Source organism: Pinus tabuliformis, chromosome X (assembly GCF_031772625.1).
Source record: "Pinus tabuliformis cultivar Carrire ecotype Pingquan chromosome X, CPIR1, whole genome shotgun sequence".
Lineage (NCBI taxonomy): Eukaryota > Viridiplantae > Streptophyta > Pinopsida > Pinales > Pinaceae > Pinus > Pinus tabuliformis.
This window is the reverse complement of record NC_142308.1, coordinates 864405590-864419321: the sequence shown is the minus strand read 5'-3', so window position 1 is coordinate 864419321 and position 13732 is coordinate 864405590. Positions and strand designations below refer to the sequence as shown.

The 13732-nt window shown below is 37.0% G+C and overlaps 1 protein-coding gene across 1 annotated transcript; it reads left to right on the top strand.

The window, feature by feature from the left end:
- The first annotated feature begins 6670 nt into the window (after nucleotides 1–6670).
- LOC149142444 (naringenin,2-oxoglutarate 3-dioxygenase-like) lies at nucleotides 6671–8538 on the top strand. The gene is made up of 3 exons (XM_089448185.1): nucleotides 6671–7291; nucleotides 7377–7704; nucleotides 7853–8538. The coding sequence occupies exons 1-3, from the start codon at nucleotides 6810–6812 to the stop codon at nucleotides 8132–8134; spliced, it is 1092 nt and encodes a 363-aa protein (XP_089304311.1). The 5' UTR covers nucleotides 6671–6809; the 3' UTR covers nucleotides 8135–8538.
- Nucleotides 8539–13732: the final 5194 nt, after the last annotated feature.

The window sequence follows — 13732 nt, the reverse complement described above, 5'->3', positions numbered from 1 at the left end:
GGAGTTACCTTTACGTTCCTTTTCAGACTCTCTAAAATTGAAAAGGACTGAGTTATCTTTGTCGTTAAACTCGTTAAAAAGATTAATAGCGACAAACTTGTCTATAGACGAGAACGAGTTTCACTATTGCTAGGCTCGTTAAAACATAGCGATGGGTTTGCCCGAAGGGCAAATTATAGAACAAGCATATGTTATCCTCCTCGAGCTTGACAAAAATAAAGAGGTACTGGTCAGCAATGACTGGGGAAAATTGGGAAGAAAACTCAAAGAAACTTTATTGGTAGCAAGTCGCTCTTGAACATGACACTTCCACTCCGTGTCCGAGTCGGGTTGGGTTGTTTCATTCATCGGTCACATCACCATGGTCATGCCATACCATCCACATTTGGGGTTAATGCTACCAATCCATCACCTCAGTGTCGCCGATATGTTCAAGAGAAGTCATTCAGAGAATTCACCTGTGTCTCACCCACTACCATACATTATACTCCATTCTTTCATGACCGCCACCCTGAACCTTATATCACCAGATTGTTTTCACCTCCATTAAAATCATTTGCTCCGTTCCGTGTCATTGATGTGGGATTCATTAAGGCCCTCCTGTGACGGATCACTTCTTGTCGACATCAGCTCATTATCCAAGAAGTTGATCTAGGAACACCCCATTCAGTACTTTGAAGCTTGCATGCCTCAATGGCAAGTTTCTCACTTCCGGCGATAGGTTTACATCAATGGCCTTCGACCGAAAGATTTTGCGTGGTGTTCGACGCCAAGTCCTTTATTCACACCACGTGAATTGTACTGCAGTACCTTGAGGGTCATTATCATTATCGGTGATTCCTCTCGCGCTTGTTAACAGTTTACATCATTGACTGGTAATCAAGCGATGTCTTTCCATGTTCGACTTCAGAACATTTCTCACATGGATCGACTTGTACTCCGAGTGAAGATCGGACGAAGACCCCGGATCTAGTTTCATCCATCCGGGCTGTGATATATATTCAGGGAAATAAAAGCATTAAATGCACATCATTGCTGCACAGATAATCATCCACCCAAAAGGATGATGGCTCTATCAGAATCATCAGTCTACACTCAGACGGTTGTCTATCCTATGTACATGAAAATGAATTTATAAAGCTGAGCATGGGAATGCCCGCCTCAGCTAGATCATGAAAATAGTATGAAGATAATGTATTCTATTGTATCTTATTACAGGTCTCCTCCCAGCATTGAAAGAACTTCGGATCCTCATAATAAAGCATTTCACCCGACGCCAAAAGGTTAACGACCTCATACTTTAGGGGGCAACTGTTATAGACATTTTTGTGCCCTGCAACCACAAGCATGAAATTTCCATAAACCAAGGGCTCCTAAGTCCCTAAAAGTGTTGTTCTAACTCCTAAAGGAACAAGGTCAACAAATTACAGCTTCTCCCAGAAGTTCTCCATGAGAAAATGCTCAGAATTGGTCAAAACAGGATCATTTCAGCTGCTCCACTGGCTAGGTGCGTTGCATTGCACCTAAATACACTGTGAGGGTGCGTTTCATTTCACAAGTCCCTTCCGTGGGGTGCGATGGGCGAGGAATGACAAATGGCAGTGTCATTCCGCGAGGTGGAGAGACAATGGAAGCTTCCAGAATCTTCTCCTGTGACACTTGCCTCACTGAATTCGACCAAGGATGAGTAAGAGGCCCTTAGTCTCTAAGTGGAAGCAAGAACTATCAGAGAGAAGACACTAATCAAATCACAAGCTGACTCATCCTCCTTACAGATATCTATATATGGATCCCTCATCCCAGAGATCCGGAGGCTGGAATTTTGCATATTGCAAGGAATTGCTATTGGTTTTTTGAGACAAACATCAGATTGTTGGGTGATCTATGCTTTGTTTGAGGTGAAGAGGGGCTTCTTTGTTGGGAGGTTGATGCTGGGTAGGAACAACTGGTTGTAACTCCTCCTGGATCTTTTCTTGTTTATCAATAAAAACTATTTGAGTTTTCCTCCATGCTTTTGTATCACTGATGCTTGTTACATTTGTATGGTCAATTTACATCTGATCCTAGATTGTTTATGAATATAGATCCATGTCTTTGTATAGTGCTATGCTTCTGTGATCTTACAGGTACTTTGTGAAGCTGGGCGTGCAAGGGAGCAGGTAGCTGAGGACTATCAAAGAAGAGAGGGATCGAATCGAAGGATTAGCGCAAGACAGAGGTTGGTCTTTCTGTTCCTCTCTATCTATAATTCATAAAGGAAAAACAAAAGTAGTTTTTCTCTATTTGTTTCTAAGGCAGCTGTCACACCTTAGTGGGATAGAGCAGTTCTATATAGACACTTTTCCCTGTAACAAAACCCTCCACCTTGTCCTCATATTGAAGACCTATCTGCAACTTCGACATTGTAGTGAGTCCCTCACTTACAATGTGACAAACTCCCTTTCACGTTTTACTTCATTGCGCACAAATTTGATTTACTTATCCAAAGTAGCTTAGACACGCTCTGATACCATGTTGAATTTCCATGACCTTGGGTCTAGGTTAGAGTCTTAAAATCATTGATGCTACCAAACCAAGAATCTCAACCATAAACTACTTTGCACAACAGAAATATAAAGCAGTAAATCACATATGCACAAATATACACGTTTTAAAAAAAAAATGTACAATAATGTACAATCACCAATCTTCATTATGTTAAACCAAATATTAAGATACAATAGTCTATGGTATACAAGATACAATGACAAACATCATTGCAACTTCTATGTCGTATCTTGTCCTGTCAGTCCTTCGATTCTATACTGCTCACTAGTAGTGCCTTAGTCCATGAAGGCCACTACACATTGAGACTCCCAGAGGGTTTCCACCTATCACTGTTGCAAGTCGCTTCTGCTACAATGAACATGGGCTCATCAAACTGCTCTCTAGGTAGGCTAAATTCCTGAGCTCCAATTTGCCATTCTAGCAGTCACTTTCGTCCATCAAAGTGTTGTTATTTAGGCTGCAAACTTCACTCAATCACACACCAACAATGTCCTTTTCTTTTGCTGCTCTAGGGCTACTTTGGGTAGCCAATGCACTACCCTCCAATCAAATCAATGGTATGCAATCACGTCACTATCAATTCTGCTCCTAGGAAGACTCTTCACCTCCTCGGAAGATCCTCCACATGGCACCAATAGACTACAATGTCACGATCCAATTCTGGTCAACACTTTGACCCAGCAATCCTCCACAAAAGCATCATTGTCACCACTATTTGCATTGATGCTCCTGCAATTCTGGTTAGGGCATGTACAACAACCTTTAACCCACCACACAGTCAGCGATCTAAGCCCTCAAGGGTTGCGTTCCACCTTGCAGAGGCTCCTCCTATGCTACGTTGCCCTCTTAAGGTCCTGTCCACATTAATACAACCCTTAAACCACCTCCAGTTGCTTGTTATCGCCTACAGCCTAGCACAATAGCTTGTTGTAGCTGCAACCTCCTCCAAAATGTGCACAAACAGTCACCTAACACCAATGTTTTGCTCCTCCTCTACTCGGCCTAGCAGCAAGCTTACTCAGCCCTTGAGACAACAATGTTTAGCCCAAAGACAGACCTTGTACCTTAGCTTACTCAACTTCTTATATAGACTTTGAACCCTTCTCCTCACGTTGTCCCAAACTACTCCCTTGTTGTGTCTAGATTATAGCTCTCTCTCTCCACCGAGTTCTTCTTCTTGGAGGAAATGTGCACTCTTGGATGAGTAGAATGACTCCACTTCACCTCATATTTTTACACAACATGAGGAGTCCATGAATTCATGAAGGGACATGTCTCTTGGACAATTTTACTTCAAGCCTACATGACTTGAATACCAAATAATTATTTGTCACCTCCAAAAATTTATTTCTCCACTTCTACAACTCGGAATTCGACGATTATCGAAGCGTTAGATTCGTCTTTCCACCCTCTATCGTCTCATGCCATCACATGTAGAAATGTGCCTCCGGAATTGCCCCAAACATGATTGGGTGCAAAACCCCATCCTTGGGTTCCAAGCCCACAAGTGACCCTTATGGCACTTTGCCCTCCAAACCCTGAACCCTAGGGCTGGGAGTACCACCCAAGCTACACAAATCAACAATTTTGTTGGTTATGTATACGTTTTATGACAACAACTATATCTGGCTCTCATCATGCTTTTACTTGTAAATGAATGAATAATGTATCTATGACCTAATAGATGATTATGCAACAAATGATATAAGGGAACAAATGCTTCATAGTGATTCTCATATAAGTATGAGAGCCTTATGCTTAAATTTGTTGTTTACACCTGTAGATTACATATTCATGACATGTTTGATGAAATGCCTCTCATGGCTAGTATGGATCCAGTCAAGGGCTTGTTCAAGTATTTGCAATTGCATCATTGTTTCTGTGTTATCTTTTTGTTCTGAAGGTTGCATTGAGTTCTGGGCAGTGATCTAGGTTCTAAGCCTGAAAAAGTGGTTCAAATCCCAGGGATGCTAGCACGAAACTGAGAAAAATAATCCCTAGATGTTGGCATGCCTTGTAATGAGAGCGTCCAGAGCCTCTTGGGCATTGTCAAACCCATAGCATGGAAGCATCTAGAGGTCAAGTGACCTAAAACCTCAGTGGGACCTAAGGTTTGGTGACTAGAAGTGTTGGGATGGTTCTTAGGGGTCTTGTAGCTGATGTGGAAGGTTTGTATGATGTGTTTCCGTCAATTCCATTTCCTTAAGGTCACTTAGGAAGTTGAATTCAATTGTAGTACCCTCTCGTCACATGTTTATCTCGGTAGGCCGGTTACTTGGGTAGATGTGGGAGGAGGGTGCTATAATTACTAGTGGGTAATTCCATGTGGGCATGGTTTTCCTTGAATAACAGTTACAAGTCAACTAATTTGACAACTAAAAAATGAAAGATTTTTTCATTGTGAAAAAAAAATCATGACATTTTCATCGACAACATACTATGTACATACCAACCCAAAACCTTACAACTTTAAAATCAAAACTCCATATTTGAATTTAATTATTAACCAAAATCTAAAGTAGCAATAAATTGAGAAAAAAAATGTCGTAGTCAAACCACAATTTTGTCCTCAAAATAATGGAAAATGTGGTAGAAATTTTTGGAAACCCTTGTTATAGATATCAAACTTCAAGATTTTGGGTGCCCCAAGGGTTCTTGATGGTGCTAAATCCGTTTCCTTTATAAAAAAATGAATAAAAAAATTATTCAAACACTCTCAAAATTAAATTTATTGAAGAACAATTCACCTAATTGTAGCAAAAGTTGGTCCAACACAATAAAATTATGAACTAATTAGACAACACCAAAAGAATTACAGTCAATATGATGAATGCATAACTGGAGTATATGTTTTGTATTTAACACTAATAAAAAAAATCACAGTTAATTGGCAAATCGACAACTAAATGTGTAGTACTTTAGTGTCGAACAATTTAAATGGTGATAATTTTTTAATTGAATTTGTTTACTTATCTACCAATGTTCGTTGGCCATTTAAATTAAATGGCTTTGCCCATACAACCCCTCTCCCTCTCTCTCTCTATATATATAATAAGTCAATTATAATAAAATTTGATTTGAAAAAAACATCAGTCATTTAAATTAAATAGCTTTGCCCATATAACCTTTTATATATATAATAGGTCAATTATAATAAAATTTTATTTGAAAAAAGAATAGGACTTCTTAATTCAATTGTAATATAATATTAATCACTTGTACTCAATTGTCATATAATATCATTATGAGAAGATAGTATCCTTTCTACTTTTATACATTGAAAACATTTTAAACTTATTATAATTTAGTCATGAAACTAACAATGAGGATGACTATCACTCGCTGTATCCATGTCATTATTGAAGAAAACTATGACACCTAAAATTACTAAGTGGTGTTTTGCTCTTCTAGATATCTTTGAATTCTGGGTGTTAACTTATTTCATTACGTCACGTCATTATTGAAGAAAACTATGACACCTAAAATTACTAAGTGGTGTTTTGCTCTGCCAGATATCTTTGAATTCTGGGTGTTAACTTGTTTCATTACGTCTAAAAAACGAACTCTTAACCAAATAAAAAACTCTTATCTATTTATTACCTCTCCCTTTTAATATTAATTAAATTTATTAAAAATTTAAAATCGTAATCCATAAATTTTAATTCTAGAAATCCTTAAAACGGAGCTCCACCTATATCCACATAATTATTATTGAAAGAACAACCAATTGATTGGGCCACCTGGTCTCGCCTTCACATTCAAAGCAATAGATTTACATTGGTGTTATCGTGTCGATAAAAGTAAATCTCTTTCAAAACTCAAGAAAGGTAACTTGTTAAACTGTTGGTTTGTTGCGGCATGTAGTGTTTTGGTGTTTATATTTCATAGAATGTGTAGAGTTTAGACGGACTGACCACGCACGTGACGCCTCCTTATTGTGAGTAGCTGTGGTAGATGAGTGCGTGTTCTGGTAGTCGCGTGCGTGTGTATCTTGATTTCTTCCCTTGAAGGCTTTCGAGACCGTTCATTTATCGAAAGTATAGCGCTGAGTTAGATATGATCTAACCTTCAAACCTTTGATTACAAATCATTTGGAATTACAAATGCATGTAGAATTGCAGAGGCCAACAAACACCTTCTCTACCATTAACAAGGATTCATCTCCTCTGCCCTGCCCTGCCCTATAAGAGGGCCGCCTCCTTGTTACAGTCGTCACATATTCATTTCGGTATTTCAATCACACTGTGCTTAGCTAGAGCAAAATGGCGCCCGCAGCAGTGGTGGCTAGCGATCGACCGGATTTCCTTGTAACAGCAGAGGAGCCGAAGTCCCTGCAGTCCATCTTCGTGCGAGACGAGGACGAGCGCCCAAAGGTCGCTTACAATCAATTCAGCAAAGACATTCCCGTCATTTCCCTCTCTGGTATCGCTGGGGAAGAAAGGGGCCGCGTGAAAGACGAGGTGAGCAAGGCTTGTTCTGAATGGGGAATTTTCCAGGTGGTTGATCATGGTGTTCCCCAGGAACTGGTGGATTCCATGACTCAGCTCTCCAGGGCTTTCTTCGCGCTCCCAGCAGAGGAGAAGCTCAAATACGACATGAGAGGTGGAAAGCGTGGAGGATTTGTGGTGAGCAGCCATCTGCAGGGCGAAGCCGTTCTCGACTGGAGAGAAATCTGCACTTACTTCTCTTATCCCCTTCACCAGCGTGATTACACGAGGTGGCCTGTCAAGCCCGATGGCTGGAGGTACCCCCTTCCATCCCTTGCATCCCCATATAAATTGATTTCAGCTTTGTTTCATCTGAATTGAACATTACTTCTGTATTTGCAGGGAGGTTGTGGAGAAATACAGCGAATCCCTTATGGGTTTGGCATGCAAGCTGTTGGGGATAATATCAGAGGCATTGGGATTGGAAACTGAAGCAGTGACCAATGCTTGTGTGGAGATGGACCAGAAAGTGGTGATAAACTTCTATCCCAAATGCCCACAACCAGACATGACATTGGGGCTGAAAAGGCACACCGATCCGGGCACCATCACTCTTCTCCTGCAAGACCAAGTTGGAGGGCTACAAGCTACTAAGGACGATGGCAAAAACTGGATTACTGTGGAGCCCATTCAAGGAGCCTTTGTTGTCAATTTGGGTGATCATATGCATGTAAGCACATTTTTTGTGGGGTATTTTGATTTTGATTGCATGTTCTGAAGCTAATTCATTTAAATACTCAAATCTATACACATAAACTCAATCTTTTTTTAATAATGTTGTAGTTTTTTCTAATCATTATTTTGTAATGATATTGTAGTATCTGAGCAATGGCAAGTTCAAGACCGCGGACCATCAAGCGGTAGTGAACTCGAACAGCAGCAGGCTGTCGATTGCGACGTTTCAGAATCCAGCGCAGGAGGCCATCGTGTACCCGTTGGATGGAGTCGTGAAGGAGGCGGAAGGCGAGAAGTGCTTCATGGAAGAGCCCATCACTTTTGCTCAGATGTACTCCAGAAAGATGAGCCGAGACATCGAGCTCGCTCGCCAGAAGAAGATGGCTAAACTTCAACCGCAGGAGCCGGAAGGAGCAAAAGCCTAAATAAAATCATATAGTCTGAATTCGGCCTTCCACAAAACCTAAAACAACATTTCGTGCAGTAAATACTTCCGTATTCTGTTATTGTGGTTCTCTTTTGTTGCATTGTAGGTTTTGATGAGCCCTTGGTCAGATATCGGCAAAGGGCGAGTTAAATAATGAATCCGAATAGTGTGAACGAAAATGAAGCAGCTCTGGTTTGCATGCTTCTTAATATTGTTTCAGGCAATTTAAGGGATCCAGTTACATGGAGTTAAAAATAGTAGTTATGGCAATACACAGTCCATAGTCAAAGAGTTAGTTGGCTTCTAAACTTGCGGCCTATTGAGTATTAAAATGATTTAATGTTTGATTATTATATGATGCTGTCTGCATATTTAAATAAATATATATTTTCTTGTGAAGAATGCAGCAAGTTATCGATGTCTCTTGTTTATCAATTTACAAGGTAATGTGGTCTCTTTATGGCCATTCATGGTCAATTTGAATACATTATTGTTCCGAAGCTTTTTCTGCATTTTATATTTCATTCTTCTAGCTTGTTTTTGCTAGAAATCCAAAAGTTGAATTCAACTAGGCCAGTTTTTTTATTCTTATTGAAATACCAACTGGGCCAGTTTTTGGGATATGGTTAGCTTGTTTTTATTAGGAATTCAAAAGTTGAATTCAGCTAGGCCAGTTCTTTATGCCTATTGAAATACTATTTGCAGTTCAAGATTTTCTTTAACTGCCAAAGTCAGTTTCTTGGATATTATTTGTATTTTAATTGTTTATTAAATATGTTTATTTAAAATTTTAAAAAATTTAAAATTAAATATTGAAAGATAATTTTTTATATGTATATAAATTTGTCGAAGAATATATATTTGTGATTTTTTTTATGTTCAGCTGAAAAGAATTTTGAAAATGAATATTGATGGATAATTTTATATATGTATAAAAGTGTAGGCTGTTTTATATATATATAGATATAGAAATTCTCTTATGTTGTTTATATATTTTTTTTTCATAACTTTTTTAAGTTAAAATTGTTTCTATATAATTAATTGAAATTTATGTTGCATATTGAAGTAATTAAAAAATTTATGTATATTAATACCTATAACAATATCTACGGTATTTATGTGAAATAAATGATTAGAAATATAAAAATTTAAAGGACTTGATAATTTTAAACAAAAATTACAACAAAGAAGGAGTCTATCAAAGAAGGGGTCTATCATGGGGAGCTTTCTCATTGGTCAAAATTAAGATTATAAGTTTTAGTTCTCTTCCTCATCAAAGTAACCCTCAAGGGAATTCAAAGAAATTTTTGTTACTCAAAGCATATATAACTACAATGCTATGGAAGTTACAAAATGTTGTTTGGGATAACAGGAAGAAAATTTCAGGATTATCATTTTAATTAATCTCACACACACACACATATATATACACACACATAAATGAGAGGATTTTATGTCTTTTTTTTATGAACATGTGACTAAATCATTATGGTTTGTAGATGGTTTGCAGCTTTGAGACATTTTAAATATATAATTACAAAAGTATAGATGACATATTTAAGAATGAAAATATGAAAATGAATAATATTCTTAATTGTTTTTAATAATTACAATTACCAAATTTTACACCTCTTCAATTACTAATAATGAAAACTCATCAACTTTAAGAATTTGGCAGGGAGAGAAAAAAATCATTTGTAAAAAATTATGTTACATTCAAACTAATATTTTGCTTTGATTCTTTTATAAATATATATTAGATAATTTTTATGTTCATTAATTTTATATATTTTAAATTTTAGATAAAAATAATGAGTGATTTATATGACTATCTAGTTTTTTTTTAAATATAACTATTCATTTTAAGATATAAAAATATATTTCTAAAATCTACAGACTTCAGTTATTTTTGTTAATTTATTAAAATTAAATTGTGTGTGAAAATATAAACTATCAATAAAACTAAAAATATTTTTTTTAAAGATGCCAATTGGAAAAAGTCCATTGCTAATTTTTTTTTGGATCTTGTGACGTGAATACTATTTAATTTTTATTTACAAAATTTTGATAGTACTAAAATTTTGAAGTAATAAAATTTCAAAAAATTATTAAAAATAGAAAGAAAAAAATAGATATTAGATTAGAAGACAAACCCATTAATCACAAGTTTCATGGAGAAACTTGAAAATTTTCGAGGTCCACTATTGGTGAAGTTGTAATTTTATAAAAATTACCGTTATGTTCATTGTTTTGGTTGATGAGACATTTTTGGTCTAGAATTATTTTTAACTTTTGGATAAAATACTGTTTAACTAAATCTCTTTTCCTTAATTAAACTTAACTCTTCATTGCGAGTTGAAATTGGTGATGAAGAATTCTCATCCAAGAGTAAAATTCAACCTTGTCTGAAAAATAATTTTACGGCTATAAAAATTTATTAAAAACCATTTTACTTGTTTCAATGGTAGAATTTAAATGAAAAAATTGTTTGAACTAATAGCTTTATGTATACTCTTGGCTCGAACATATTTTTTTATAACAAATATATTTAAATTACCTCAAAAAAAAAAAAATACAAGATAAAGGAAGAAAGTGAAGTAAAGAAAGAAAGTTACAGGGGAAAAACTAAAGTGATACTAAATGTATTGATTTTTGGTTTTAGGTTAAATTTGGTTTTTTATTTGGAAAATTTTAGAAATGGATTTAAAATTTGTTTGTCTCTGATATGGGATGCTAAATATAATAACCAATGATTTGATAAGATAAAAAGAATGAGAAACATTATGATTATATGAATAAAAGAACAAATGTAATGGATGAAAGCTATGTGGAGACACATGGTGGATATGAGGAAATAAGATATATAAAAGGAAATTTCTAGTGGTGTGTGTGTGTCACGTGGGCTTCACTGAATGAACCTGTGACATATCATGTGAGTTCATGGCATACTAAACAATACACTTAATTTGACTACATATTGGAAAATACCTCTAAAAATCACATTATTTAACCCCCTACCAATACGAACCCAATACACTTTCTCAATTTAAAAAAACCCCTATATTTTCTCATTAACATTTTTTATACCCTTTTATATTTTTTCATTAAATTTGAGCTCCATTTTTTATACAATATAAAAACCCTTTACCCCCTATTATATGCTCAATATATTATGTCATTTTTTCATCAATATATATCCCCCAATATGAACGCACATGGTATGATATTGCTCCCCCATTGAATTCCCCTATGGTGTGTGTGTGTGTGTGTGTTTTGACATGTCTATAGCTTTCATAAGTTTTAATTTTAATTTAGCTTATATTTAATGTTTTTGATTAAAAAAAATAGTTAAAAGTTATATATTTAAGTAGGGAGAACATCACCCCGATTGGGGTGGGTGAGGTGATCAATGTACAAGCCATAGGGCCTAGGCTAGAGGTGACTTGGCAACCTTGATGGGGGTGGGCGATCAAATTACAAGCCATAGGGCCCAAGCTAGATGTGACTCATGTGGGTGATACATGTAGCATACGCAACGGGCAGCCAATACAACTGGCGTCGGGGGAAGGAATCCTTCAAAAGGCAGCAGTGCATTATAAACCCTAGCTGGGTGCATTCTTCTCTATTTTTGGTTCTTTGGTATGGGCGAGAGTAGGGGTGGCATAATTGACGTTGAGTATGCACACGTCACCAACCTGTGCATGCTCATTCTGCTGGTGAATGATACCTCCATTATTGTTGGTGAGTGGGGAGCGTTACTGAGAGTATTGGCTTGGAAAACCTATGCCTCATTATGGGATCCTTGCAAAAGGGTTGGAGGAAGTCTGAAGTGCATATCTTTCATGCTAATAGGGAGTAAGGTGGTGTTGGTCGAGCCTATGGAGTCTGGTCATCGACCTATTTCCAGGAAGTTTAGCGGCACTCTGGTAAGTTGGTTATTGTGGTATTTGTTTTAGATGAATCTCTTTCTAGTTTTAGTGTCTATAGATGGCTCCTTGTGCAGTTGTATTTTCTGGTATCGGCGTGGCACTCTATTGTGGAAAGAATGTAAGCCTGGACACTTTATTTCTTGATGCCCTAGGTGTTAGGAGGTAGGTAGTTCGTGTTTGGTGTGCTATAGTGGTTTTTATAGGGCATTCCTTCACGTGGTTGTTTATTTCATATTCACAATAGGTTGGGGCTTGAATTGGGTATTAGAGTGTGGAGTCATTTTGTTCAAGTCGATAGGTAGGACAATTCTACTGCATGTGAGACGTGATTTCAAGGCTTTATGGAGTGGGCGCCTTGGTCATGATGTAGCTGAGCCTTTTTTATGGTGCATCTTTACCAATTTAGAGATTTTGAGGTAACAAGGTTGGTCATGGAGAGGTGTGGGGCCCCATGACTAACTAGTGGGAAGGGAAGGTCGGGAAGTAACAACTGAGGAAGGGGTTGTAGGCATAGAGTTAGTGAGGGAACTCGCCCAAGACCGAGTTCAGTCGTTAGGTCGTGTTGACCAACCACCCTCCATGGAATATCTTGATATGCAAATGAGAAGGGTAATTGAAACTTTGGAGGAAATGAGGAAAAAAAGATATGATGATAGAAAATAAGTCATTGCATTTCTAAATGACTTACAACATAACCAGTGGGACATCCTAGATCACTTGGCTTCTCTAAAACAAGACCATAGGTGCACTAATGATGAACTTGATGAGATGGAGACCCAACTTGCTTATGTGGAATCCCATCGTGACCTAGGTCCACTTGTTGCTCCAATTGTTCGTCATACAACTATTTTTATCCATTAATATGTGATGAATGTTGGTCATTTGTTCGTTCTCTATGTTTTTTGAGCTATCTGGTATTTTTTATTTTGGTTATTATGTGAAGCATGGCAATTCCTTCTTAGTCTTTGAATCACTCTCCTAGAAAACAAATTTGGTCAGAGTGAGGTCAGGAGAACAATGATCCTTAAGAATATCAGATGTAATATTTTGATCAATTAAAAGAAAGTTTTAGCTGCAAAAAAAAAAGTAGGGAGAACATCTAATTAGAGTCAAGATCTTATCACTAGGAAGTTCATAGATATCAATTAGTGGCTGCAATAACCTCCACACTGACAATGATTTTATAAAGAGCATGGATGCAACTAACATTGAAAAAATGAAACTTTTGTTGGCATTGATGTCAACCTAGTTATGACCTAGTGTTGCATATGCCTAGTTATTGTAGAAACTAGAGGTTAAGTAGAGTTGTGTGAATAGGTCCTGGAGTTGTTGACACAAGGTCTAGAGAAGTTACAACGAGTTGACAGTGGTTGGATATTGTCAATTTATGTTTTTTGGGATTCCCTATAGTAGATGGGCATGTAGATGATATTTGGCGTGTGTTGTCAATTGCAGGGAATGTCACTGATGGTTTGAAGGTTGTGCAGATGTTTGACTATGATTGGTTGCTGATGTTTATGCATGTATTCGATTGGTTTCATATGTTCGACTGGTTTTAGGTGTTTGGCTATGGCTAGTTGCAGATGTTTATGCATGTATTCAATCAGTTTCATATGTTCAACTAGTTGCAGATGTTTGGTTATGTAGTGTTGAGTATGTTCAATTGG